General features: G+C 54.3%; 6 protein-coding genes across 6 annotated transcripts; 5 read left to right on the top strand and 1 right to left on the bottom strand.

Annotated features, from left to right (window-relative positions):
- Window positions 1-1,929: 1,929 nt before the first annotated feature.
- NIT4 (Bifunctional nitrilase/nitrile hydratase NIT4) lies at window positions 1,930-3,351 on the top strand (the record flags this gene model as incomplete). Its single annotated transcript, XM_037329475.1, has 8 exons — window positions 1,930-2,069; window positions 2,136-2,206; window positions 2,259-2,452; window positions 2,500-2,600; window positions 2,653-2,706; window positions 2,776-3,094; window positions 3,170-3,213; window positions 3,300-3,351. The coding sequence occupies 8 exons, from the start codon at window positions 1,930-1,932 to the stop codon at window positions 3,349-3,351; spliced, it is 975 nt and encodes a 324-aa protein (XP_037172502.1).
- Window positions 3,352-5,859: 2,508 nt separating this feature from the next.
- Window positions 5,860-8,517, top strand: CGCA056_v014232 (uncharacterized protein; the record flags this gene model as incomplete). The annotated part of the gene is made up of 10 exons (XM_037329474.1): window positions 5,860-5,948; window positions 6,085-6,130; window positions 6,199-6,349; window positions 6,404-6,608; window positions 6,659-7,217; window positions 7,271-7,279; window positions 7,360-7,428; window positions 7,477-7,640; window positions 7,783-8,402; window positions 8,465-8,517. The coding sequence occupies 10 exons, from the start codon at window positions 5,860-5,862 to the stop codon at window positions 8,515-8,517; spliced, it is 1,965 nt and encodes a 654-aa protein (XP_037171836.1).
- A 483-nt stretch (window positions 8,518-9,000) lies between these two features.
- cysD-0 (Homocysteine synthase) lies at window positions 9,001-10,605 on the top strand (the record flags this gene model as incomplete). Its single annotated transcript, XM_037329473.1, has 4 exons — window positions 9,001-9,035; window positions 9,091-9,206; window positions 9,258-10,177; window positions 10,231-10,605. The coding sequence occupies 4 exons, from the start codon at window positions 9,001-9,003 to the stop codon at window positions 10,603-10,605; spliced, it is 1,446 nt and encodes a 481-aa protein (XP_037172500.1).
- Window positions 10,606-11,058: 453 nt separating this feature from the next.
- Window positions 11,059-11,748, top strand: CGCA056_v014230 (uncharacterized protein; the record flags this gene model as incomplete). The annotated part of the gene is made up of 1 exon (XM_037329472.1): window positions 11,059-11,748. One exon carries the CDS (start codon window positions 11,059-11,061, stop codon window positions 11,746-11,748), a length of 690 nt encoding a protein of 229 aa, XP_037172501.1.
- Window positions 11,749-12,529: 781 nt separating this feature from the next.
- Window positions 12,530-13,427, top strand: CGCA056_v014229 (uncharacterized protein; the record flags this gene model as incomplete). The annotated part of the gene is made up of 2 exons (XM_037329471.1): window positions 12,530-12,632; window positions 12,709-13,427. 2 exons carry the CDS (start codon window positions 12,530-12,532, stop codon window positions 13,425-13,427), a joined length of 822 nt encoding a protein of 273 aa, XP_037171960.1.
- A 7,533-nt stretch (window positions 13,428-20,960) lies between these two features.
- CGCA056_v014228 (uncharacterized protein) lies at window positions 20,961-21,241 on the bottom strand (the record flags this gene model as incomplete). The annotated part of the gene is made up of 2 exons (XM_037329470.1): window positions 20,961-21,095; window positions 21,149-21,241. 2 exons carry the CDS (start codon window positions 21,239-21,241, stop codon window positions 20,961-20,963), a joined length of 228 nt encoding a protein of 75 aa, XP_037171959.1.
- Window positions 21,242-27,161: the final 5,920 nt, after the last annotated feature.

Here is a 27,161-nt window from a genome sequence, read left to right as displayed (position 1 = left end):
CATCAAGCTGGTCGAACTCGAGTAGAAAGCCGTCATGACCATCTGACGACTTGAGCACAGAGAGCGACGCGTCGGGCAAGCATGCTGCGAGCCTTTCTTGCTGCTCGGGCAAGAACAAAGCGTCCGTTTCAACCCCAATGACCATAGCTCTGGGTGGAACCTTCGACAAAACCTCCATCAGAGCTCTGTCCCCAGTTTCTTCTGTTCGTCCAAAAGCCACATCGTGAGAGTCCATCTTGTTCGTGATATGTAGGTAACAATTGGCATCGAATCTACCGATAAACTTCTCGCCTTGGTAGTGCAAGTAGCCTTGGGCTGAGAATGACAGATCTTTGTTACGTGTACTGGACCGCTTTGCGTCTGTAGACACAGGACTAATTGCCGGTCCATCAGTCCGTGGCAAGTCCAGTGGTGGCTCTGTGGATTTGGATTGGCGAGGAGGCTTTCTTCCAAAACGGTTGTCAAAGCTCGCGGAGGAGCGATAAGTCAACATTGCGATCATGCGTGCTGCTGCCAGTCCGGCCGAGGGTTGCCCCTCGGGAGTTGGCCCATAGTAGCCGTCATTGAACTTGGGGTCCGCGTATATGCACTGTCGCTGCGTTTCGGCCCAAGATATACCCCAAGCAGAATGGTCGGCAGCCGTGGCTATAGGAATGATGTGTTTGACAAAGCCAGGCGGTGTACAGAGCGGCCACTCAAGTGTAGTCATGCCCCCCATCGAGCCGCCTATTACGGCAGCAACCGACTTGACATCAAGAGCATCAAGAACGAGTTTGTGGGCTCGGACATCGTCGCGGACTGTCGTCTGGGGGAAGTCGCTTGCGTATCGCTCTCCGTTCGGACTTTTGGTCAAAGGCGATGCGCTTCCATATGGGGAACCAAATACATTGCCGCAGAAAATGAAGAAGTGGCGGGGATCGAAAGCCTTCCCTGGGCCGATGAGAGGACTCCACCAGTCGCTGACGTCGCTGCTCCCCGTCAGAGCATGGCAAATGACTAGAACATTATCTCGCTCTTTGTTCAGCTTTCCCCAAGTCTTGTACGCCACGGGGCATTCGTAGAGGATCTCGCCTGAGTCTAGCGGGAAGCTCGGGATGATGGCGAAGTTTTGATTGCGGATGAGGCGAGTGTAGAAGTTATCCGAGTTTGGACTTGCACTAACGACTATTTCCGGGGTATTAGTCGAACAGAGTCCCCAGGCCGAACGCCGAACAACTTACGCAGAGCCATATCGTAGGTTTGGTGTAGTGTCAGGAAATTACTCCGGTGAACAAGAAGGAAAGACCACGCGAGATTGCTGAAAGTGCCGACGGCTTCGATCACTTGCTGAATGTATCGAGCTGACGGGAGTGTCCAGACCAGCTCTTATTGGTGGATAGGATCAGTGTAGACACCAGCTGATTGAACAGAACGGTGTCATGGAACGATATCAGCCCAAGAGTCTTGATGAGGAACCAAAATAGCGAACACCGTCAAGTTTGAGGACTCCCCGAGATATCGAGGTAATCCCGCCTCACTCCCCCGCAAGGTTTCATCATCTCCTTTGGTGACGATCGTTTGCATATGGACCAACCTCGCGTACTGGTATCTTCTCTTTGTCAGTAGAGCACAAGATGTCGCGTCTGCATCAGCCCCGTTATCGCCGGGGTTTGAAGGCATCCCGGGATTTGAGCCACAACACCGACGCCCCAGACCGTGTGTCTTCGGGAATCGCATCCTGCCGGCGTACGCCGCAATTAGATGGATTCTCCGCTCATCTCGAATGATTGTGAGGCCATCCTATGAGAATCATGGATGCAATCGATCGCTTTGAGCAGATCGTCATGACTCAAAAAAAGACTCGCGTGGGAAAGAGCTTGAAAAACCGCCACTGGTTGCACTTTGACTGTGCGATCGGTAGCCATCCAAGCCTTTGCCTCACACCTGACCATGGCATCCACTCGTCCAATTGTGAAAGTGGCAGCCGTCCAGGCTGCTCCCGTTTCCTTCGATCTCGAAAAGAGCCTCGAGAAGCTGAGTAAGCTTACGGCGGAAGCCGCAGCGGCTGGTGCCGACCTCGTGGTGTTTCCGTAAGTACACAGTACCTATGCAAGAGCTTCGGTTTGGGTAACAAGATCGATTGCGCGTGTGTGTAGTGAAGGATTCTTGTCCGCTTATCCTTGGAGATATGCTTTCGATGCCACGATTGGCGCACGGGAGCCTCGAGGTAATCTTGACGCCGCCCTTGGTCTCTGAAGTCCGATGTTGATCTCGAGTAGGGCGCCAATGGTTTGCAAGGTACTTTGATTCGGCCATAGAAGTTCCTTCGCCTGCATTCGACATATTGTCCGAGACAGCTCGGAAGCACAATGTCCTACTGCATGTTGGCATTATCGAAAAGGCAGGTGGCACGCTTTACTGCACCGCGGTTCTTCTTGACCGGGAAGGCAAGTTGGTGTACAAGCATCGCAAGGTACTCATATTCAGCCCCCGTTGTGCACACTTTACTGATCACTGCAGCTGATCCCAACGGCTGCCGAGCGGCTGGTCTGGGGGCGAGGTTCTGGCGATGGCTTGCAGGTCCAGCAAACTGATATCGGCAAGGTCGGAAGCCTGATCTGGTTGGTCGATCAAGTGACAAGCTCAGTGACAAACAAGCTGATGCAGAAGCAGTTGGGAGAACTACATGCCAGCTGCGCGTATGGCGTTGTACCAACAGGGCATCGAGTGAGTGGCGGATTGAGGAGCCGAGATAACGACTTGTTCGGAACATTGTCACTGACGAACGCGACTCAGGATTTACGTCGCGCCCAATGCCGATGATTTGCCCGCATGGACAGCATCGATGCAGCACATTGCCAAAGAAGGACGTTGTTTTGTTGTGTCAGTCAACTCTGTGTGCAAGGTTTCAGACTTTCCGTCCGACTATCCGCCGTTTACGGCCGAGCACCCCGACCGGCGGCCGGACGGAGGGCAGTGGGAACCGGAAAACATTGTCAACCACGGAGGGTCCTGCATCGTCGGGCCGCTTGGAACAATGCTTGCCGAGCCTGTGTGGGACAAGGAGGAAATCGTCTATGCCGAGTTGAGAATGGCAGATATCACAGAGTCCAGGGTATGCCGTCCATTCGGAGCTTGGTGTCACTCCTAGTCAGTCGGCCGCATGCCATGTGCTAACAGCGTTTGACAGCTTGACTTTGACCCGGTCGGCAGTTATTCTCGGCCAGATGTATTGTGAGTCAATCACACCCGACGCAGGGGACGACAGGGCCGGAGGACGGTCTGGATGTGCGTCGATCAAAAGCTGACAGGCGGTCTAGTTCGTTGACGGTCAATACCAAGGCTGGAATCAACGTGGCATTTAGCAGCTGAGGCGGCGTCCCGACCGTGGCTGCGGGCGCTGAGAAACATGCGTGGGGGTGTTTTTGTTTGCGCTGGAGGCGGGGTTTTGTGCGGAGAGACCGGGACGGTTTGGGCTGGAGATTTATGGGACCTGACTCGGAGGTCGCATGTCTGGGCATGTCTGGCGGCGGCGTCGAGCTTCGGAGGTTGGCGGAGTCGCATGGGATCGGAACAGCTTGGTGGCATCGAGGTTCGAGAAGCTTTGCACGACGTCCAGTCGAGCTTGGCCCGACGAGTTGTGATGCACAACGTTCGGTGGCCGGTGTGTCGTGCATGGCGTAGGAGAGCCTATGTCTGCGCCTGTGCGTGGAAGCCTCGTGGTGTTTCTCGGGTGGCTTCTCGAATCCGTCTTCTTGGTCTGATGGTGTCAGGCAGAGAGAACCTGCTGTCCGTGTCGAGGAACCGAAGACCATCGACTCGTTGTTGAGTCGAGAGATGGGATGGCACTTGCAGGTCGAGCATATGACTTTTTCTCCAGAAGCAAACTTTGGGTGGCCACCGTGTCCGTGAAGCAGACATGGCTGGGAAATCTTAAATGCAGGCCTCGGTGCTGACAGAGAAGAAACCAGTCATTAAAGACGGTGGCTCTGCGATGCTGCGTGTAGATGAATCGTCCGCCCCAGCAGAGAAGCATCCATAGAGGTGATGGCTCGGGATGTTGATTCCGATCCTAGCTCCTGCTTCCTGTGGCTTGCCGTCCGTAGTAGCTGCTGTTTATGCAAGCACAACTGGTGCCGGGTGGCCTGACTCTGCTTGGCATCGTGAAAGTTTGCGAATCTTGGGGCAAGAGGCAAGAGGCAAGAGAGAGGCCAGATGGCAATGGTCACTTTGACTGCCAAATTGGAAGTCGCGATTTCTAGGAAAGCACCAAATTGAAGGTGCAACTTACCTTAAGGCACCTTAGGGGTCGGAAGCAGCTAGGCAAGACACAGCGGCAGCCAGAGGCAGGTACGGGCCGGCACGGTCAGGGCAGGCGGACCTTCCGCCAACGGGCGGCAGTAGCAGTCGAGGTGGAAGGCGCGGCGAGCAGCGGCGACTGCACCTGAGTTCCAACGAGCAAGTTCCTTGAACATCATCCCATTGGGACACACCAAAACACCCGCCCCGTTGAAGCCCTCGGTTTCTAGGCCGTGCCAGTTCGGAAACTTTGCTGTGCTGCATCCCTGTCAAAGACCGAGGCGGGCACTGGCAGCACTGTGCGCAAGTTTTCTCACTGGGGAAGACCAGACGTGCCAGAACGACGGCACCACCGTTGCGATTGGACAACTTTCTCGGCTAACCACGATCTGCCCCACACCAGCCCACCGTTCCATGGGTATCCCGGGGGAAGCTGCTTCCATTTCCACGTCCACAGGCAGCCGTACCTTTGTACCTTCTCCATCTCAACTCCCGAGCATGGAGTCGTGGTCGCAGCCAGCAGGCGCGTCAGAAAAAGCAGGACCTGGCCTGGCCTGGCTTGCCTGGCCTGCGGGAGGAGGCAGCAGCGAGGAGAGGGACGCAAAAAAAGGCGCAGGGCCAACAAAAGAAACAAAAATAATCCCCTCGAAATTCTCGCTCCCAACCCCTGCTCATGCGCTGCAAGCTCTGGCTACTGCCACGACGACGATCGAACCACCCATCCGTCATTGCCTCTTCGTCCCTAGCCTACCTTACCTAGTTGCCTGCCCTGAAGGTGCCTTCGTCCCTGCCTCACCCATCTCTACGGCGGCAGGTACATCTCTTTTTCCCCCCTCCACTCCACTCCACTCCAGGTCTCCTCCTGCCGGCGTTGGGTCGGTCTTCTTTTCTTTGCCCACCTCACCCTGTTGCTGCACCTGCACTCGGTGCACTCACTGGCCGCCCTGCGACTCGCCTTCCATCTCATTACAAATCTGGCCGGGTCGCCGCATTTTGCCCCTCCGCCTGCCGAAGCGAGTCGATCTGAAGCACCACCATCTGCAACTGCCCTTGAACTTCACCCGCGCCCGCTACCCGCACCACGCTCCCAGCAAGCACCAAGCACCCACCAACCGCTCCTCCTGCTGCACCAGCTGACGACACCAGCCGCTGCGTCTCCCAACAGCTGTCGGTCGCCCTTCAGTCACAGTCCCAGACACAGACAAGCAGACAGAGACAAACGTGAACGGCACCACTGGCCCTCCTCCGTCTCTCGCCTCCTTTCCCCGTCCAACGTTCGCTACTCGTCTCCCGGCTCGGCCGTTGCTGACCTCGCCGTACCTGGCTCCACGTCCTCTCTCCATCGAATTTATTACGTTTGCTTTCCCCGCTGTTGGCAGACCACGAGCCCCATCCAACCATCCCGCACACCCCGATCACCCAACTTGGACTTCGCCGTTGCCCGCTCCGTGACAGACCCCGACCGGCCCGGAAGGATTCTAGCTGCGCCTGCTCTTCGTCGCCGCGCCTCACCGTCGCTGGCCTTCATTCATTGACTTGTTCATCTTACATGTCGAATCCTCTCACCTGGCCATGACCACAATGACCGAAGCTGCAGTACCGCCAATTCCCGCTGCCGCGGCCAAGAAGAAGTTTGCGACCCCTCCTGTTAAGATTGCTTGCCTCTCCTGGTAAGTCGCCCTCTCCCAAGCCAAGCGCCAACTGTCCCTTCCGGATGAGTATGCGGCGCAGCAGAGCATGCTGCCGTTGCCAACGGGCGTGGCGTTCTTTGCGATGGTCAAGCAACCGTGGCTCACATAGGAACAGCCGAGCTTCACGAACACGATGCGATGGAGCAAGCCCTTGTGCCAGTGTAAGCATTTGCTGTTCCCAGTCTCAGGATTTGCTGTAAATCAAAACCGTCTTGTTAACATGAAGCAGTGTAAGAGCCGGGGGCGCGACTGCGTCTACAAACCGAGCAGAAGAGGAGGCGCTCGTGTGAGGCGGAAACCGCGGCCGGTTGATGAACTGGCTCAGCAGAACCCGGGCTTCAATGGCGACATGCCCGTCGATGAAGCCACTCCTCAAGACCGTGAGTCGTCATGCATGTAACTGTGACCGAGTAGACCTCTGACTGTAGCCGTAGCCATATCCCTCCAGAACTACATCGACCCTGGAGCAGGCCTGAAGCAGCTTCAAGACTTTTTCCAGGACAGCGATTACATCTTTGACACCTTGTTCATGTCTGGCGTCCCGGGAAGCACCAGCGGCGAAAGCGCATCGGAAGCCTCTTTCAACTTTCCCACTCCCCCGGTTCCTGTCGCTAGGACATACAAGAGCGACCAAGCCATGTAAGTCCTGTTGAATGACTTGAAAATACCAGCAGCTCACAATCTCACAGTCTGGATGCCTACTACATCTTCATTCATCCATTCTTCCCGATTCTCCCTCTGCCCAGCGGTCTGCCCATCGACCAGGCTGTGCCGCATTTCCAGAATGACACGGAGACATTCCAGGACGAGTACCAGCCCTCAACCCCGGTCAGCTTGGCTATATCCGCCATCTTGGCTCTGATTCCATGCGCCAACGACACCAACCACTTAAGCAAGGAGTCGGTCGTTTTCAGACGTCGATACGCCCAGTACCTGGCACAATGCGCAGTCGAGAGCATCGAAATCGAGTCCGAAATCCCCGACTCATCCATCGAGCCACCAAAGGCCCTGAACGAATCGCCAGATGATTTTCCCCGGCAGCAATTCCACCCTGGCGTGCCATTGGAGCTGGAAAGCGTCATCGCGCTGGACATCCTGAGCGTCTACGAGTATGCGCAGAGAGGCAACTTGAAGAAGATGCAAGCGAGGGCGGGCCAGGCACTGGTATCCGCCATGTCCCTAGGAATCCACGCCTGCACCGAGGACGACATTTTCGCCGAGGCTCGACGAAGAGTCTGGTGGATGACGGTGCGTTTTGCTGATCTAGATCTTGTATATATTGCTAACGCGGCGTCTGGCAGTATGTCTGTGTATGTCAAGGGTCCATCGTCAGCAATACTGTGTGTAATCCCCCTTCATCCCACTTGAAGCACTTACTGACGCTGTGGAGGAGCCGACCTTTTCAGTGTTTACGCCGAGCTACACGACCAAGTACCCGACCATCCAATCAGACCCTGAGGTATGTAGTCAACGTGCCTCTTCGGGGCCAAGACTCACCATTTAGCAGGCCTTTGCCGTGTATATTCAGGCCCAGCAGGCTATCCTGTCGGCAACACAGTTCGTGATTGAATTGAATAAGACGGTCAAGAGTGGTGGCGACATGACGCGCATCTACGCGAGGATGAAGGAGATGGAGCAATACTTGGAGCCCCTCAACACGGCTGCAGATTCGTGGATACTGCAATCCACCACGACGACGCCACTCGATCCCACTGAGGAGATCCTTTCCCGGTCTCTCAGATGCATGGCTCGGATCAAGCTGAACAGGCGAGTATCTCCTATCAAACTCCGAGCAATTGCTGACCACCAACAGCGCGCGGATCAAGATCCACCGTTACTGTGCCTTCTTTGACATGCCCGTGTTTTCAGGAAAGCACTGCGACTTGAAGTCCAAGGCCGACAATGACAACGGTATCGAGCCCAAGTCGTGGCCTTCGTGCTCCTGTAGCACGATGATGACCCTACCTTCGCCGCCAGTGACCAGCTTAAATGGAACGGCCTCGCCACCAAACTCGGGAAAGAGATCTCCTCAGTCGGACCACTCACCCAATGGGAGCCCGCTGGCGACTTTTCCTTTCAGCAGCCACCAGTCGGCTAAGATTTGCCTCAAAGCGGCTATCAACATTGCCAATTCGTTCGACGACTTGCCATACCCGAACCCCTTTGGCCAGCTCTGCCCTGCGCCGTGCTATCTGTCGCCCACGTCGACTATTGTGTGCCCTAGGACCATGCCTTCCTTCGCTTGCTGCGCCATGCAGTGCGCGTATGCATTGCTGATGGTCAACCACAAAACAAAGGCCATGTATCCCGAGAATGCCCTGACAACCCCGATGGTGGAGAGCTTGCTTTTGCGCCTGCAGACGGGCTTGGCCTCCATCTCCGCGACGCTTGAAAACTATGCTACGGCCTTTGAGGCCCTCGGCGGGATGCGCGGTGAGACAAACCCCCTGCAATCTATCTATCGGTAACCTGCACATGCTAATTTCCTCCTGCAGACCAAATTCGCAGTGTTATCGAACCCACCATGATGTTCGATCCCACGGTCTAGGAAACGGCCGAAACGACCTGACCTGCGGTCGCCCATTCGCTTCCGGTCTCCTTGCAGGGAGCCTGCATATCGCCTGCATCTCGCGTCCACGCGTGACGGCATCCCACGGCATCTCAATGGGATCTGGGCGCGGGCTCTGAGTGGGTTTCGGGAATATCTGTACGAAAAGGGGGGCATCGCGGGGTTTGCTCGTTTATCAGCAAAGGCCGGCGATCGATCAACCCCCCGTTGCACGACGACGCAATGCAATGCCATGCGATCTGGGTATCATGCTGGAGGGGTATCGAACGATTGAAACGAAATGATGGAGTTGCTTCAAGGGCGTTTTGGGAGCATTTAAGATATTGGGCTTTGCCTGAGACGTTTGCCTGTGTTGGAGCAAAAGTTTCAACGATTTCGGAGTTGAACCGAGACTCAAAGCGACGACTTAGACTATTATTACCCCTCTCAATCATTCCTTACCTTTTTTTTCGTCCGTTCAAGATGCCTGTCTCTGGTTCTCTGAGTAACGTCGATTGGTGAGGATCCCGGCCGGCTTTTGGGCCTTCAAAAACTGACTCATTGGCCGAACAGGGAGCCGGATTTCGCCACGCTCGCCGTCCACGGTGGCCAAGAGCCGGATCCCGTCAACGGTTCAAGAGCGGTCCCTCTGTATCAGACAGCCGCCTACAACTTTTCCGATGCTGCTGGTGAGGACTTGGTGTGTCACGGTGACACAAGGCACGGCTAACGAGTAGCAGATGGCGCCAGCAAGTTTGCATGGAGCAAAGATGGCTACGTCTACACGCGCATGGGCAACCCGACCAACAGCGTCTTCGAGTCACGCATGGCGATGCTCGAGGGCGGCGTCGGTGCCGTGGCCGCCGCCTCGGGCCACGCCGCGCAGTTCATGGCCCTCACGAATTGCTGTGAGCCAGGCCAGAACTTTGTGAGCACCAGCTGGCTGTACGGCGGCACCTACAACCAGTTCCGAGTATACATGAAGAAGTTCCATATCGACGTCAAGTGGGTTGTGGGCAACGAGCCTGCCGATATCGATGCGGCCATCGACGAGAACACGCGGTGCGTCTACATCGAGACTATCAGCAACCCGAAGCACAGCGTGCCCGATATCAAAGCGATTGCGGACGTCGCACACAAGCATGGCATCCCGCTCATCGTCGACAACACGTTCGGCATGGGCGGCTACCTGTGCCAGCCCATCAGGCAGGGCGCCGACATTGTCACGCACTCCTGCACCAAGTGGATCGGCGGCCACGGCACGTCCATGGGAGGCATCGTCATCGACGGCGGCCACTTTGACTGGAGCGCCTCGGGTAAGTTCCCAGGATTCACGGAGCCGGCGGACGGATACCACGGGCTGAAGTTCTGGGACACGTACGGATACAAGGCTCTCTCAGCCAAGGTTCGCATGGACAGCATGCGCGACTTGGGACCCTGCATGAGTCCCTTTAACGCGTGGCTCTTCCTGCAAGGACTCGAGACTCTCGCCCTTCGAGGACAACGCCACGCGGAGAACACACAGAAGCTGGCCGAGTGGCTCGAGGCGCATCCCAGCGTCAACTGGGTGCTCTACCCCGGCCTCAAGTCGCACCCCGACTACGAGTACACCAAGAAGGTCTTTACCAATGGCGCAGGCGGTGTCCTGACCTTTGGCGTCGTAAGTCTACTTCCCCATATATTCTCCTGGGCCTCAGCTAACCACACCGCCAGGCCGGCAACATCGACCAAGTGCGTGCTGTCGTCGACAACCTCAAGCTGTGCTCGCACCTCGCCAACGTCGGCGACGCCAAGACGCTCATCATCCACCCGTGGGTGACGACGCACCAGCAGCTGCCCGACGAGGAGAAGATCAAGGGCGGCGTGACGCCGGACCTCATCCGCGTGTCGGTCGGCATCGAGGGCTTCGAGGACATCAAGAAGGACTTTGAGCAGGCGTTCGCGGCGGCCGGGCTGCCGGCGGCGGTGAAGACGGGCGGGGACCCGTTCGCGGCGGCGCTGAACCTCGTGTCGGGCGGGTTCATGGGGAAGAGCTCGACGGGCGCGCCGAGACCCGGGACGGACGGCACGGTGCAGGTTAGCGCTTGAGATGGGTTATGAGGGAAGCGAACTTTTTTGAAAGCATCTAGTTTCGTTTTTGGTGGCAGCGTCCAGGAATAAAAAGACTTTCAATTTTGCTGAAGATATGGCATTTGGCCAAGAGGAGAGAAGCCCCCCACGTCTGTATCTGCGTCCGGCCATCCCCCGGGATCTCAGACATTGAGATGCGTGTCATCGGCGGAGCTGTCGTGCAGCAAGGTGCCGGTCCCAGTGCTACCCCTCCCGCGTGGGGCGGGCAGAGAGAGACAGAAAGAGCTTAATCGCACCTCCTTCTCGAGGAACCTTGACGGTTCTTTTGCAACAGTGAGTGGAAATAACCTTGTGGGTGTGATGGAAGTTTGGAGCTATTAAAAGGCTTCTCCCGCTGGTTTCACTGCAAACCATCAGATGACATCAGCGCAAACACAAAAGGGACGACCCCTCACCATATCAGAAGCCAATATGCCTCCTGCAAACCATAACGTCAACCCACTAGTCACCACGGGCATCGTCAAGCCTAGTATCCTGTGTACTGCTCCCAACACTGCGTCGGCAATAGGCAGCAGCACCGCACGCGATAGTTCTTACTACGCCCAGGCGGATAGGTGGACTGCGCCCCGACCGGCGGAATCTCAAACTGAGGGCGACCTCGTCTCCGATTACATCGCCCATTCTGCCCCCCCGTTCGTCGTTATCCGTGTCTCCCGCTCGCCTGTCGCAGCGGAGACATCGAGCACTTCCCTCACCCCCGACGAGGAGGAAAAGGAAGCAGACGAGGGTAGCAAAGACGCAGACAAAGAAGCGCCAACACATACACCCACCAGGCCGACAACAATGCCGCAGCGCAAGCCGTACGACGGGGGCGGCATCGTGCCCCCGCACATCCGCACGGCCATCGCCGAAAGCAAGAACGCATCCACATCCGCGACGGAGGCCGCAAAGACACCCGAGACCAACCCCGCCGGCAAGGAGATTCGCGCAGAGGAGTTTACGCGCAGCGGCTTCGTGCCCGCCTACGTGCTGAAGAACATCGCGACAAGCGAGGCGTCGACGGCTGAGCAGCGCGCGGATGCGCAGGGGACGTTGGATACGGACGAGGCGCGGCGGGAGCGTGGGAAGGATCGGGATGCGGAAGGGCAGGGGGAGAAGTGATTGCGCGCGGATTGACGACCAGATTGCAGAATTCAACACAAAACACTTGACCGCGTTCTAGAAACACGGTGACCTGTTCCGCGTCCAAAGATGGAATCATGCTGGACCCCTGGAACGCACCCATCGCGGGGTCCACCGCCAATTTTGGCGCGATTCGGGTGCGACTGACCAACACCTCGCGCCCATTCGCTCATTGAAAAATGTACGTTGTCCCCCCGGTCGGATCATTCGACAATCGGGAACCCGCGGCGGCAGGGTCAGCATCAACGCAGCCAGCCCGCCCCGTTCCGATCTGACGGTGCTTGTGTTGAATGGATGCTGCCATTTTTTGAAGGGTCGCGTGCACCCCGCCAAAACTTTGTGCCTGCGCGGTGGGTCCAACGCTGCCAGCTTTCAACGTGCTGGACGAGTGCTTCCAACTCAGCCCGAAAGGTGGCGCCAGTTGCAAATCAGACCACCATCATTCGGTCCCGCTTCCCTTCCCATTTCCTCCCTGGTGCCATCAGCTCATCGGCGCATTATGACGCCAGCGCGACAAAGCGTAGGGAGCTGTGAGAGTGGTTTTCGCGATGTTCAAATATCGTGTGGTCCCTGATGTCGAGTTTGGTGAAGAAGTTCTAGGATTTGAATGCAGCAGCAAGAAACGCAGCAATTTGGCTTTTTCGGAGATAAGATCGTTGTCGCCGTGACGTACACGAACCATCGCCAACAACATCACGACCACACCGTTAACTTGAGTCGCATCCGATAAACGAGAAAGAAAAGCAACAACACCGCCAGAATGGGTCTCATGCGCCACATGAACCATGTCGACCGCGAGGAGCTCTACACAGACCTCGAGGCCCGCATCCGCTACCTCCACAGCTTCCTCGACTTCTCCTCCAGTCCGTCATCCCCCTCCCCTGCCCTGCCCATCTCCCACTCGCCGTCTTCCACACACAAACTAACACCCCGCCGCAGAAGACATCGAAGCCCTCATCTCGGGCGCCAAATACGTCAAAGCCCTCATCCCCGCCGTCGTCAACATCGTCTACCACAAACTCCTGCAGTACGACATCACCGCGCGCGCCTTCACCACGCGCTCCACCTCCTTCGAGGGCCCCATGGATGAGGTCCCCGACGATAACTCCCCGCAGATCCTGCACCGCAAGATGTTCCTGCGCGCGTACCTCGCCAAGCTGTGCTCCGACCCGAGCAAGATGGAGTTCTGGGAGTACCTCGACAAGGTCGGCATGATGCACGTCGGGCTCGGCCGCGCGCACCCGCTGCATGTGGAGTACATCCACCTCGGCGCGTGTTTGTCCTTTATTCAAGATGTGATGACGGAGGCGATTTTGAGTCATCCGAGGTTGCATATGCAGCGCAAGATTGCGCTGGTCAAGGCGCTGGGGAAGGTGATTTGGATCCAGAATGATCTGATGGCGAAGTGGCATGTCAAGGATGGTGCGGAGTTTGAGAGGGAGGGAGGGGAGGAGCCGGTGATTGAGGAGGAGGGGTATCTTCATGGACGGAAGATTTTGGAGAGCGAGAGCGATGAGGAGACGGTCGCGGCGGGGCCGAGGAGCCCGTCGAGGATACCCAGGACCGAGGGCGTGTGTCCGTTTACGGGGATTGCGAAGGGGGTGGAGGGGTTGAAGGTGGATGGGGAGAAGGAGGAGAGGGTTGAGGCTTCGGCGTAGATGAAGGCATGATATGGCGTTTTAGGGATATGCATGGGCTTGGGTTTGGATTAGAATAACGATTTCATGGTTCATTTCAGTTGCCTGGTCTTGATGCGTCTGAGGTGATGATGATGCCTGTCGTTCTGTCTGGGGACAGGTGATGGCATCCTACACCATTGAGATGCGTCCATCATCGAGGAGAGGCAGTGTGGCACGAAGACAAAGCCATCAACGCAGTGAAAGGGAACAAGACACTTTGTTTGAAAGCATCACTGGCAAAGGACGGCATCGCCCAGCGAAGGTTCTCGAAAAGTCTGTTTCATCTATCTAAGGAACAAAGCGAAAGTCTTCCAAGCTGTCTGAACTCAAAACACAGCATCTTGTCCATTTAATTCCACCCGCCAATTTTGCCAACCCGATTTCTCTTGCTGAAAGATCCATGATATCAACGCGTCGAGAGGACCACGCCCTTCTTCAAAGAGAATCTTTGGCCAAAGCCCAGCCTTATCAAAGGTTGCTCTGCCCTGTCAACACACACACACTTCGGTATCCCGACATTTCACACAATGCAAAATCACACTTGGGAGTCCGGTCCCTCCGTCCGACGTCTCTTCCGGCCTTGGTGCATCGAGACCTGGCCGAGCACATTTTCCATCGTTCCCCTCAGCTCCTCGAGCTTCGTCTCTAAGTTTTCAGTGTATGCGTCCTTGTCGTGGAACCGCTTCTCCATGTTTGCGGTTGCGGCCACCTTCTCGGCGTACTTCTTTTCCACTTCTTGCATCTCCCTCTTGATCTTTTCGACTTCCAGCTTGGCCTTGGAAATCTTGTCCGAGAAGGTCTCCTCCGATTCTAACATCTTCCACTTTGCCGCCTCCGATTCGGAAGTCAAGTTAGCGATCTTGGTCGTGTATTCGTCGCACTTTCTGGACAGCTCTAATACTCTCATGCCGTCGTCGCGTTCGCGGTCTTGGCGCATGCACCTGTCTCTCTTGATGGCATCTAGCTCACGCTGAAGTCCATCTGCCCGGTCCTGCGCTCTGCGGGCAATGTTGCGCTGGACTTCAAGATCCTGGGAAAGCGTCAAGCTGGGTGGATACTGGGAGAACATCAATGGTTGATGTTGCTGAGAGCTGGTTTTGCTTTGGTCACTGACTGTGCCTTGCTGGAGCTGATTGATGAGCTCGTCCTTTTCGCGAATCTTACTTCTCATTCCGATCATTTCATCTTCGGCTCGGCGACTTTTGTCATTCTTCAGCCTGATCTCCAACTCAAGCTTGCTGATGGTCTGCTTTGCATGGCATGACTGGGCTTCGTAATTCAGCGCCTTTTCCGGGAGGCTGGTAGCGTACTGGTCAACACTTCTCTTGGCATTCTCAAGCCTTACGTTGTGGAACTTGAGTTGTTCAACCTGAGCTAGCAGCTCCTTCTGGTCGTTCGTGTTCTTTGTCTTCAGGATTTGAATATTACGTTCCAGGACCTTGACCTCGGCAGACATTTCCTTAATCTCCTGAAGATTGTCGTCGTTGGCCTCTGTGTTCTTCTTCTCCAAATGCTTGACCCGGTCTCTAAGGGCAATATTGGTGTTTTGAAGGGCCTGGAGATTCTTTTTGTCGGCAAGGTGGCTTTCCTGAAGTTCCTCGTTTGCCTTTCTCAGGTCTTTGAGGCGCTTCTCAAAATCTCCATTGGATCTTCGGCTGTTGTCTTGCACCGCTTGAAGCAACTTGGCTGAACGCTGCTTGTCTTCCTGTAGCAATCTCTTGTCTTCTTTCAGCAATCTCTTTTCCTCCTTCAGCGCGGTGACCTCGCCTTCCATCTGCGACCTGGAGATCTCATCCTCCGAGGTTAGGTCGATGGCATCGATGTCGCTGGCCTTTTTACGCGCAGCATCCTTCCACTTTTTCTTGGATTCCTTTTCCTTGACGAGCTCGCTGGACACCTCCTCGAGCAGTCGACGAAGGGCCTTAGTCTGCTTCTCAGGATCTTGACGAAGTACCTCGGCATCAATTTCAGCATCTTGAATCGCATTCTTCTTTGTCTTCTTCTTGTTCTTGCGTTGAAGCGCCAGCACCTCTTGCTCGTAGGCCTTCTGAATGATTCTGAGTCGGGTCGTTTCCCAAGACAGCCTAGGTTTGGCGTGTGCTCTGTCCAGCGCGTTGGACTCCTTGTCGCAACAATGTCGATAGCACTCTCCGCCGCTGGTGACCTGGATCCATCGCAGCTCCGGGGCACCGGGCAGCTCCTCTTCGCTCTCGGTCGGGTGGACGTCGCATGCTCGCGTGATGACGTAGCCATTGCAGCGCGGGTCTTGCTTCTGCTTCGCGGTGATGGTGATCGCGACAATATCCATGATGCGATTGCCGCGACGCGTGACGTCGATGACGAACTTGTAACCCCCGGATGAGACGCGTAAGGTGCTTGCGCTGCCGGGATTCATGTGCAGGAAGACGTTGAGGCCATCTTCGGTCGAGGCGGGGAAGGTGTAGTTGGCTGCGATGTGTCGAATCACTGCCTCCCAGCGGGCCCAGCAGTCGCTGGCGAGCTTGACGCTCATGATGGCGATTTTGATAGGAAGCCGGCGACGTTGATGGCGATGACGGCAAGTACAAAGAGCGGAGAAAGATGCTTGGAATGGGAAGCTGTATGGGACGTTGTCACGCTGCTCTGAAAGAGAAGAAGCTATTGAAGAATCAGAGCTGCTCAGGGGAGGATGTTTGTGAAATCGAGTCGGCCGGTGCAAAACGAAAAGTCTACCTGTCTGTGAAAAGGTCAACGTCCCGAAACTTTTGCAGCCAGGAAGAATTTTCAGGAAGCTCAGGTTGGCTGCTTCCTGATTTGCAACAGGCGGGAGGCTGAAGGAAAACGGCAGGTGCGACTCAACGCAAAGGGAGTGGTTACCTACGGGACGGTTCTGGGGCAGAAGGTGAAGTCGAGCTGAAGTGGAATCCAGCAAGGAATATTAAAGAATGCAGTTGAAATCTATGAACAGACTTCGAACTCGTTCCGATCTATCTAGGCATGAGCCCAATGAAGTAACCATGACAATGTCAAAACGACGCCCATGCCCAGTGATTTATAATTCTCGCAAGCCCATGTCCTTCCCAATAAGCCATCATCCTGGCCAACCTCAGTAATCAAAGTCCCCTCCCTCAGTACGGCGTCTCTTGCGTCCCTGGAACATTGAAACACGTCTGAGGGCAATCTCCATGGTTTCTCTCATGTTCTCGCGGTGCTCCTTGCCCTTGCTAAGCACCTCTTCCATCGCTCCTCTCAGGCTCTCGACATGCCCCTCAACGCTGTTCAGATATGGTTCCTTGTCCTTGCATGCGCATTTTCCCTCCGTGCCTCCGGTCTCCTTGAGCTCCTGGGCGTGCTTCTCTGTGGCCGAAGCCAGCTCATCGGTCCTGCTCTTCAACTCCTGTCTCGTGGTTTCGAGCTCTTTCTCCAAGTGGACGAGTTGATGATGTTTGTCCGAGCTCTGCATTGCGGTATATGCATTGTTCTTGATGATGCTGAGATATTGAGCCAGCTGCTTCTCCAGCTGGACAATCTTGTCCGACTTGTTCAACAAATCGTTCTTTGTTTCCTCCAGCTCGTTCTTGAGACTGGACACCTCGTCTCGGCCGCTCGTGAGACTGTTTCCCTTTCCATTTGAGGCGTCGATCGAATCAAGAGCTCCGCCATGTCTGCCTTCTTCTTTGCTGAGGTGGGATGATGAAGGCATCGGGAGTTTAATCACCAAGCGCTGCTTAGATTTGGGCGGCTGCTCTTGCAGTCTGGTCAGCTGCTGTTGAAGGTCACGGATTCGGCTGTCTTTGTCTGCAACCTCGCCACCGGTCATGTGACAAAACTTCTTGAACTCGTTTCTTTCCTTCTCAAGTTGTTCGTAGGTTGCAAATCGAATCTTCTCGACCTGCCGAATACAATCTCTGGCAAGCTGCATCTCGGTCTTGTCATCGGACAATCGGTCAGTCAGTCTCTGCAAACCTCCCTCTGTGTCCTGAGCACGGCGCCGAAGAGCGTCGAAATCCTGCTGCAACCTGGCGTTGCTCGTCTGAAGACGCTGGTTCTCCGATTCAAGCTGTGCCTTCACCTGCAAGTGACTCTGCTTCATTGTCTTGATCTTATCCTCTCTGGCCTTGAGCATCTCCTTCAGCTCATGGATTTCCTTCTTGCTGCTGTTCAGGGCCACTAATCTCATCCGTAGAAGCCCAGGTCCAATCGACGCGTTCTTCTCCGTCGCTTGATGCTCAAATTCACCTCCCCTCAAGCTATGAAATCCTTTCTTCTCTTGTACTAGTCTGCGATGGGATGTGATTGTGATCGATCGGTTGGTAATGTGACTAAGACCTGACCAGATGGCTCCTGAATGGATGCATTTGGCACCATTTGACTGTCGAGGACTTCATCCTCTATCTGAAGGTCGTCGGGAATCTTCCGATGTGGCAAGTTGATGTTCATGAAAACATGAAGGCGATGGACCTGTTTGCGTCTTTTTTCCAGCATGCGGTTTCTGATCTTCATCTTGTTCAACAGCTCAGGAACTTTGGTGTCTTCCAAGTGACTCAGTCTTGCCTTCACATGTTCCATCTCGGTGTTTTGTGAATCGACCATCGATTTCAGCATGTTGTTCTCAGTTCTGAGGTCATCAATCTCGTCTTCGTCGATCTTCATAGCTGACTCCAGGTGTTTCTCGAGACTGTCAGTGCGGAGGGTCGCCTTGTTGTTCTTCTGCCTGGCAACTTGGTCCCGCAGGCTTTGCAAAGAGACATCCTTGACTGCATACTCGCGTCGCAGGTCATCCATTGTCTTGTCTTTTTGAGTGACAAGCATTTTCTGCTCCAGTAGTTCCGCGCGTAAATTCGTAATTTCTTCTTCAAGGCTGATTGCTCGATCCTCTGCCTCGGCTTTCGCGTCCTTGTACTTCGCGGCCTTTGCCTTGCTCTTGCGGAGCCGCTTGGCGGTCGGCGAGTCTTCGATGTCGTCATCAATGACGATGACCTCTGATGCCTTTCTTTTGGTCGATTTATCGTTCTTCTGCTCTTCCAGCTCGTGGCGCAGTGAGACAATCTCTTGGGAAAGCGAGCGCTGGTTGATGGTGAGTCGCGTGCTCTCCCAGCTTCTCCAGGGAACATGCGCAGGAAAGGGTCCAGTCACCTCTTCTCTGCAGCAGTGCTGAAAGCTTCGGCCGTCGCTGGTGACCTTGAACCAAGTCAAATCACGACCCTCCACAGCTTTTTTCGGGCTCTCGACGTTGTGAATGTCGCACTTTCGATTGATGACCCATCCTTCCAGTCCCATCTTTTGTCCTCTGGCAATGACGGAGATGCTGACAACATCTTCGATAGCATCGCCAGAGCGGATCGTGTCCATGACAAATCGCCAGCGGTCGCGAGTGTTGCGGATCGAAAATCCTTCGCCTCCATAGAGCGCTAGGAGGGCGTTTAAGTTGCGCCTCGTGTTGAAGGGAAAGTCGTAGTTGGCATAAAGCTCCTCAATCACTGGCTGCCATCTGGCCCAGGCGTCTGAGGTGATGTGGATCGGCATGTTGACAAGCAGAGAAGGGTAGGATACTCGCGATGCGGCGTTGGGCGATTGATGAATTCTGGATGACCTGGAAGAAAATATGTCAGTCAGACCGAAATATGCAACGAGAGTGAGATTTTTAACCTGGATCAAATGAACCACCACGCTTGCTTCTGTGCCAATCTGTCTGTAGGTGAAGTCGAATTGAGCGGAGTGGAGGTAGACGAGTGCAAAACTTTGTGAAAGACTTTGGAGGCGCGTTTGCGGTCAATGCGATGCTGAGGCCGTCAAGTTGATGTTTGCTCGGATTAGATCGATGCAAGATATGCGAGATGTCGGCGAATCTCTGCAAAATTCCCGATCGCCAGTTTCTCGGATTGAAACAGGTAGAGGTTGGTGCAGCCCTGAAGTGTTGGTTGCCTCGGAGATGATGGTGATTTGAAAGAAAAGGCTAGCGAAGCAGCTGGATCTGCTTTCGTTGAATGAACTGGCAGGAGGAAGGAAGGGGCACCTGCTCTTGCCTTATGGAAGGACACTTCAGACAGCCACTGGGTGAACAGGACAGCCCCATGAACAAAGCTCTTTTCGGACGAGGCGCTGTGAAAGAGTGTTCCATTATCCTGCTGAATGCCCATCGGGTTTGAAACATTCTTGAACACCCCTACGATGTCAAAATAGCATCCAAATAAGAAAATCCCTCCAGGCATATAGTACATATTCGGTGTCAAGGTCAGGTCATCTGCTTGCCTCTCCCTGATGTTCCCATTGGTTCTAACCCTTTTCCCATCTTTCTTTCCGTGGCCTTCAACGACCAACTACCACCCCATACTAATTTAAGGACTTCTATGGCGACTGTTCATAGCGTCTTCCATCGGTGCTGCTACTCTGAAGTTCGCTGTTCACAACGCGGTACAGTTCTGAGATTAATACGTCTCCCCAATGGTTAAGAATTTAAACTACTGGGTGTCACTGCTATACTTGTATGTTTGTGCATATGGAAATGTTCAATATTTCTGATCTGCCCTAATAGGTCGTACTTTGTTATGTTGCGTTATCTAATATTACTTGAATGCAATTGAGGTTACGCTCAACTTTCATTACCTAGGTAAACGCAGAAATACTGCCGGAGGTCTTCCTCTTGATCGTATGGTATATTTAGGCTAAGGTAGACATAAAAGTGTTCTTCGCCCCGTAACCACACTCAGGCTGTTGGTACAGCCGTCTCGGGAGCAATCACAGCAGCCAAACACGAGAACGGGTCAGGTCTCGGCGGCGAATCTGCCCTGGCAGCATAGATATGTGCCGCTGCCGAACCACCACAATTCATGCTTGCCCGTCCCGTGCACCCAATATTACGGTTTGCATCAGTATTCAGGGCCGTTGCCGCCGCATCCATGCTCGTACCGCAGCGGCCGCTGTCACCGTTGGTCACTCCGAATACGCCAGCAGACAGAACGACGCGCAGTTGTTGACGGTGTTGATGGTGGCCCATGCCGCGTTCGGTCCAAAGCCGACGACTAAGGCCGAGCTGGTGAGGCAGCTGACGATGACCCACCGGAAGGTGAGCTAAGTGTCGTACAAGATGGTGCATGTAAAGGGACTGGCCCTAGATTTGGCCAGGGGCACAATCTGATGTTGAGAGCTGGACCGAGTTGATGGACACTTGGTCGCTGTAGAGGCATGTTTCGGCCTAGCCCTTGAGGACTGCTTCATAGGACTTATTCCCTCACGACGCACTCGCTTTGAGCACCTTCAAATGCCGTTTTGTTCCCTGCGTCCGCCTTTATGATGACCGAGATACGTCTTTGAGAGATCCAAATATAGCATGCCATTCTTCCAACGCCTACACTTGCTTGCTAGACACATATGAAAAGTCTTATGTAGGCACTTATGAGTAGAGTATCGCTCTGAATTCCTCAGGGAAAACGACAGCTTGAACCAAAAGGGCATCCAGCACGGCCCGGACCGCATTGCGCAGGCTAAGTAGACTAGGTATCAGCGACCGCCCCATAACTAAGTCGACAAAGCTTAACTTACATCGCTTCGAGCAATATTGAAGGGTACACAAAAGCCTGTCGTACCCTCACCGCCAATATGGGCGCACGTGTCTACCGCTTTCTGGGCGCAATTCTGCTGTTCCTCGAGAGGACCACATTTTTGAGGCTTTCTCCCGTATTAGCAAGCTATGCAGAATGAATTCAATTGGAAGAACATACATTGGTGATGTCAACCGGTACGCAAAGACCTAACTGTGCTCGGGCTGAGGTGAACAGGAGCCCAGCGTAGGTAAGAGTTGCCAGGAAATGCATGGTCATGAGTGTAAATGTATGTTGCTGTACGGCTGAAGCGGATGATAGTACCAATCCCAATCGATGACTAGAGCAGAGACGCGACCCTTCTTATGTTAGATGACAGAGTACGTTGGTGAGTGTAGTGTGTAGAGTTGTGTCTGCGTGCAGTATTCAATCAGACGAACGGTTTGATAGACATAGGCAAGGGATTGTCACTTCTGAGTTCTGCTGATAGAGTTTGGGTTACAATGAGTGTATTTCCAAGGGTCATGACTAGATATGCTGTGGCGTTAGGGGTCAATGAAACCCACAGACTGTGTATCAGGGGGTCTGGCAGATAACAGAAAGCTCTGGGGATAGTCAGCTGTAAGAGGTTTCAGGCCAACTTATTTGACTCGCGACGCCCACCGCATGCAATGGTTACTTAGTTTGATCTGCTGCTCTTTGGAAGTGAATTTTGAGTTTCGGCATGCCCCCACTTGATGTAAGTGACTGCGCTTTCGCTTTCGCTGGTCTACATGTAGTACCTAGATATGATTTGGTGTCTCAAGATATCTCTGTTGAGTTTTTGGCTCGACACAACCTTAGCTTAACATCACCTCGGCCGCTTGCGCTTGCTAACGGTTTGATGCTTACTGGGTTTAGATATTGCCTGGTGCCATGCCGACAATATGGATCAAGTCCGAACGTGAGTTGCACCCACTGTTCCTTCTTTACTTATATCACACTTCCGCTCAGAACATGGCTTTTTTTCCGCGTGAGAATAGAGGGAGTATTCGTTCTTGAAACAGGTCTTGCCGAAGGTGTCGAGGGTCGCCGACTGCTCGTCGGTCATGAACGGACCCAGCAGGATTTGTGAACCGTCGTATGGGTTAGACCGGCGTCCGTGGGATTCTTTTCTGTAGTTTCCGCCGCTTGAGCCTGCGTCGGGGTTGAAGATGGGAGACGTACATTGGCGCAGCCGGGCATGATTGAGGCAGAGCAGCCGCCTGAAGCTTTGGCGTCGAATCACGGGCTTACCTCGGCGAACAGCGAGAGTCCAATGGTGTAGACCATGATGATCAAGGCGGACATGTCGTCTTGCTGCGTTACGTACCAGAGGCCGCACTCTACGGTCATCTTGGGAGCTTCGGTGGCCCTGAACGGGGTGTTCGCGGCGATGGAGCTGTAGTTAGCCGTACCGCCTCCAGGGATGTTTGGCGTGGTGATGGCCGTGCCGGGCACATAGGCATAGCCATGCAGAGTCACGCAGACGACGGAGCCCAATGTTGCGTTGGCCTCGTTGAGGTCGTCGCAGTCATAGTTGATCCACGAGTTATACCGTGCAATATCCTCAATGCCCGGACTGGCAAAGACACGGAAGTAGTCACATATGGACTTGAGGGCATAGGTCTCGCAGTTAAAGAGGACGGCAGATGGTCAGGTCGGCAGGCAGGTCATGTAGCCGTGGGTGGCACCGGCAACTACAGCACCGCAGAAGACATTCGCCGACGAGACACAATTTGCCAGGGCGATAGATTTGCAAGCATCTACAGCATATGCGGTGTTAGTACCTATACGTCCAAGACGCGAAAGGGTCGGGCGTGGATTCAGGGGCGGTGTCGTCGCAGAACGCCGGTCCACCCCCCTTCACCGAGCATTGCGTCTGGATCGTCTCGAGCGCCATCTGGTACCAGGGCACCGTGTCAAAGACCGACTAAGTGCTCTGGTGCATCATGCGGGCGCGACATCTGTGGAGACCACCACTGATGACATCCAAGATATTCGTGCATCTGTTACACGAAGCGACCACGCATGGAATTTGCAGAGCAGTCAGCGAAGGTCAGATCGTCATATGTACCATATTTGATGTGGTAATGCAGTTATTATCCTGCGCCGCCTTGAGACACTCCGCGTTCTGGCTATAGCTGTCGTTGGCACCGCTCACTTGGATATACGAGTCCCAAAGACCGACCGACCCCTAAGAAGACTTGTGGATGTTCCACTCTACCAGCACGGCGCCGGCCGTTGTCCTCGGACAGTGAAGTCCATGCACTAAACCTTGTTTTACAAAGTCCTTCCCTCCCTAAAAGCAGCCCTCGCGGCAGCACTAGCCGCATCAGCCCTCACCTCGTATCCCTGCCTCTGCTCCTCAGGTAAGGCCTCCCATCTTCTCAACACCTCTTGCCAATCCGTGTCTTGCTCATCACGAAATACAATCAGTCCCGTGATAATCTTCGGCCGGGCAGGCACCCCAAGAAGCCTCTCTCCACGTCTCGCAAGGCCTGCCAAGTTCCTCGCACAGGGAAGAGCAGTAGGCGACGTATCCTCAGACACATTTGCCTCATGCTGAGCCCAAGCCTCGTGACGCAACGTCTCGGACCGCGCGCGGTAAGCTGCCTTTTGGTTTTCGGATAGTGCAGTCCAGCCAGGCTCGACTTCATAGCCTGAGACGCCCGCTTCATTAGCGAAGATTGTAATTGGATTTTGCGGCCTAGCAGTGGGCGGCCAGGGACCGGATCCGAAGCGGTCAGCATTCAATGGAGGAGTTACCGCGGGCCATGGTGATTGGAATCCGTTGGGGGGAAACAGAGACGGAACCTGGGAAGAAGACCGGAGAGCAGCGACATATTCGCTGTTTTGAGCGGCTACCTCCTCGTCTGTGATGTTGCCGAGCCGATGCTGCTCATGGAGACCCGTCATGGCGCTGACGATCTCGCTAGGCTGTTGTCTCTGTCCTAAGTGACCCTGCGACGCGAAAACCTCCGGTCTTGGCATTGGAAAAGACTGCACCAGACTGGGACCAGGAAACGTCGATGCCATCTGCCGCATCGGGTACATCTGGCCCACTTGACGCATTAAAGCGGCATGAAAGACAGCAAAGTCCAGTCCCAACATGCTTGATAGCATTTCAGCGGCCTGTGCGACCCCGGGCTGGGCGAGTGCTCGCGACATACCGACCTCGGAAAAGGTTGGGTCGTCTCTGGCGTGGAAGCGGCGTGCTAGCAGCGTAACCTCATCGTCGTTCAGCATCGTGTTGAACTGGCCGCGGTCTAGGGCATCCTTCCCCTTGGCTTAGAGCTCGATTGGTGTACTGAGCTGTCTACCAGTAGCTCGTTGGATGTTGGCGAGTACAAGATCTGGCGACGGCCAGAGGAGGGCCTGGTGCATCTCTGTCGTGAGAGAGTCGGGACGAGGGAGTGCCTTGCCCACTACGTCGCCGCGGCTAAGGAGGATCTGACGCTCCTCATTTGTAAGCCGATCCTGCTGGTTCTGGGCTTTGATGTACAGAGACTTTGGGATGGCTTCGCCGTGGGCTGACTGTGCGTTCCGTTGCCGTATAGAGCGTTCGATGGTTGCGTGTAGCGCTGGGTCAGCGCGCCGCATGGCGTCGGCCGCTTCCTCGCTATCGAGATCCCCATCTACGTCAGGCCAGTCCTCCTCTCTGGTTCCGAGGGTTCCAAAATCGGATCCCAGGTTGCGTGGTTCCGTCATCTCAAATGGGAGCGATTGGTGCGTGCAATTGAGGGGTTATCTCAAGCGGGATTAAGATCCCATCAACCAACATTGACATACAAAGGGGCAGGGATTAGACCAAGCCCAAAAGTTCTTTCAAGCGTAACCCTTTTCAGTTTATTACAGGCTTATGTCAGCAGTTATCCTGTCAAACTTATGCGGAATGACTTTCCTCGCCATCAACCATGGGGCGTTGTATAACGCTCATGTGGGACATTTTCTGCCACTTGTCCACCAGCAATACTGCATCCTTGCGATTTCATAGTCGCAACGAAGAACTTGGTACTTAGATCACCACTACGTGTCGGTACTGTGCCGACGAAAATAGATGTTTCGATAATTTCCGGTCTGCTTGTTGACCATCAGTAACTCTCCGGCGGGAAATGTCTGACTAGAAGAACGGAATCACTCATCGCCGCTTCTACAATAATTATGTTTCAGAATCCTACTGGTCCAGGGATCCTTCATCGTTGAAGTTGTCCTAATCTCAACTGCCCTGGAGGCAACCTACCAACAATGCACTCCAAGTCAGAGAAGGGATATTAAAGTTCGAGAATAGCTTCGCCGCTTGGAAATAGAGAACGATGTGTCCTGAGGAAACAGCTTAGGTCTCAGCAGTTACACGCCAACAGACCTATCCAAGCGCGCTCGGGCTGACGTGCAGTGCGTACTTAATATTCAGCTTCGATCTTGCCGACACAAGCAGGGACCTCATAGCACGGACAACTCGAAATTCCACGTCAAAGTTTGCCCATGACTATCGTTCATCCATCATTTTGATGTGGCGGTGAGAAATTAACAAGCCAGTTTCGTCTACCTCCGTCGCGAATAGCGGCTATCCCATTAGTAGAATCTCGAGACACCATGGCCAGCAAAGACATGTCAACCATGAGTTGAAGACGTTAGCCATCGTCGTAATAGTAAGGTGGGCTTTCAGCGGGTCAGAGTCAGGTTCAGCCACGGCTGAGGCTGTGGTGTGGGTTTGAGGGAACGCATCTTTGCCCAATTATCACGTGCGCACTCATAGACTCATGTGGCATTGCATGAGTACAGGTAATCAACAAGTTGGGTACGACACGGCTCTCTGACTATGCTCTAATCGTTCCATTGGGTATTATTTGATCATATTCACATGGCTAGCGGTAAACATAACGACTTGAATCTCGGTCATCTTCGAATCTGTACTAGTTAGAAGGGAAGAAAGATTGCTGGAATTAATTTCATCTGGAGCGAGCCACTGATGTGCAGTATTCACAGAAACAAGTACAGGTCGACTACTCAATGATCAGTAATCGAGACGGTAGAGAAATGTTGCACGAGTAATAAGGGATCAATCTCAATAAAAGATGTACCGATTTGTATGGAGCTACTGTATTTCCCGAGGTCCATCCATGCAGATAGGGGCGCATTGATCCAGCTGACACTTTCCCGCCTGAGCCAACAGTTGGTTGGTACTGAATTCAACACCCATCGCTATGACCAGCGCCCGGTTTGTTACGACGCGGAAACTTTTCCATCAAAACCGAAAACGAGGGTCCTTCCTTGAATGCGGGCCGTCGTTGTCTGTACGCCGTAGGCGTACAGTCGGTAGCAAGACTTCTTTACCAGTGGGGGCCAAATGCCGATAACCCGAACGGGGCCGGGATGACTCGCGAAGGTGTCCACGCAATGAAATCAAATGCCTCTCACAAAGATTTACGGCGGACTGCTCGATGAAATGATCGAACGTTCGCGTTGATCCTGTGAAATCTGCCATGTTTTGGGTTCCAAGATCTAGACGCGCTGTCGGCATATGATTCCGTCCGGCGAGGGGTGTTGCGGAAAGTCCCCATCGAAAAAAGCAAATGTCACCTATTCAACAGGGCAGCGATTCCGCGCGCGGGATTACTACTGGAACACTAAGCTTAAACAAATGCATAGACAAGATCACGCTATGGGCGACATTCATTGACGCCGCTGCTCTACCTTAGCTGTTCGACCATGTTCGAGAACCATTCAGCCACAGTAAATTGCAAGGATGACGAGTTCGTCCCAGGTCTTGCCGCAGATCACACCATCTTTAATGTAGCCCCGGCACTTTTCGCCCCTGGTCCTGCAGCATGCTGACCGAATCTGGCCCAGAATTCTTTACTCCCATCCGAATAATGGCTAGATCGACGTCTTTAGGTGGTTAAAGTCATGGCCGGCTCTCTGTTCCGGAACCAAAATTCTTCCGTTGAACTTCTCCCTCCCCCTGATGACCAATGGACGGGGCCTGCCGCTGGTGCGGTTTGGCTGGTCCCGGGGTGCCTGCAGTGCCCTCCGTTGGTTCCACTTTTACCGGAGTACTCCGAAAGGCATCTCCCACGGGAACTCGGCCGTATTCGCAGTCAGGTCCGGGCAGCTCTGACTCGTGACTCGCCAGCGGTGTCGCCAGCGGTGGGAATTGTGTTTATCCCTCACC

The sequence above is a fragment of the Colletotrichum aenigma genome (genome assembly GCF_013390185.1).
Source record: "Colletotrichum aenigma strain Cg56 chromosome Unknown KSG_Cg56_contig10, whole genome shotgun sequence".
Classification (NCBI taxonomy): Eukaryota; Fungi; Ascomycota; class Sordariomycetes; order Glomerellales; family Glomerellaceae; genus Colletotrichum; species Colletotrichum aenigma.
Note: the sequence above shows the minus strand (reverse complement) of the source record. Positions and strands in the feature narration are given on the sequence as shown.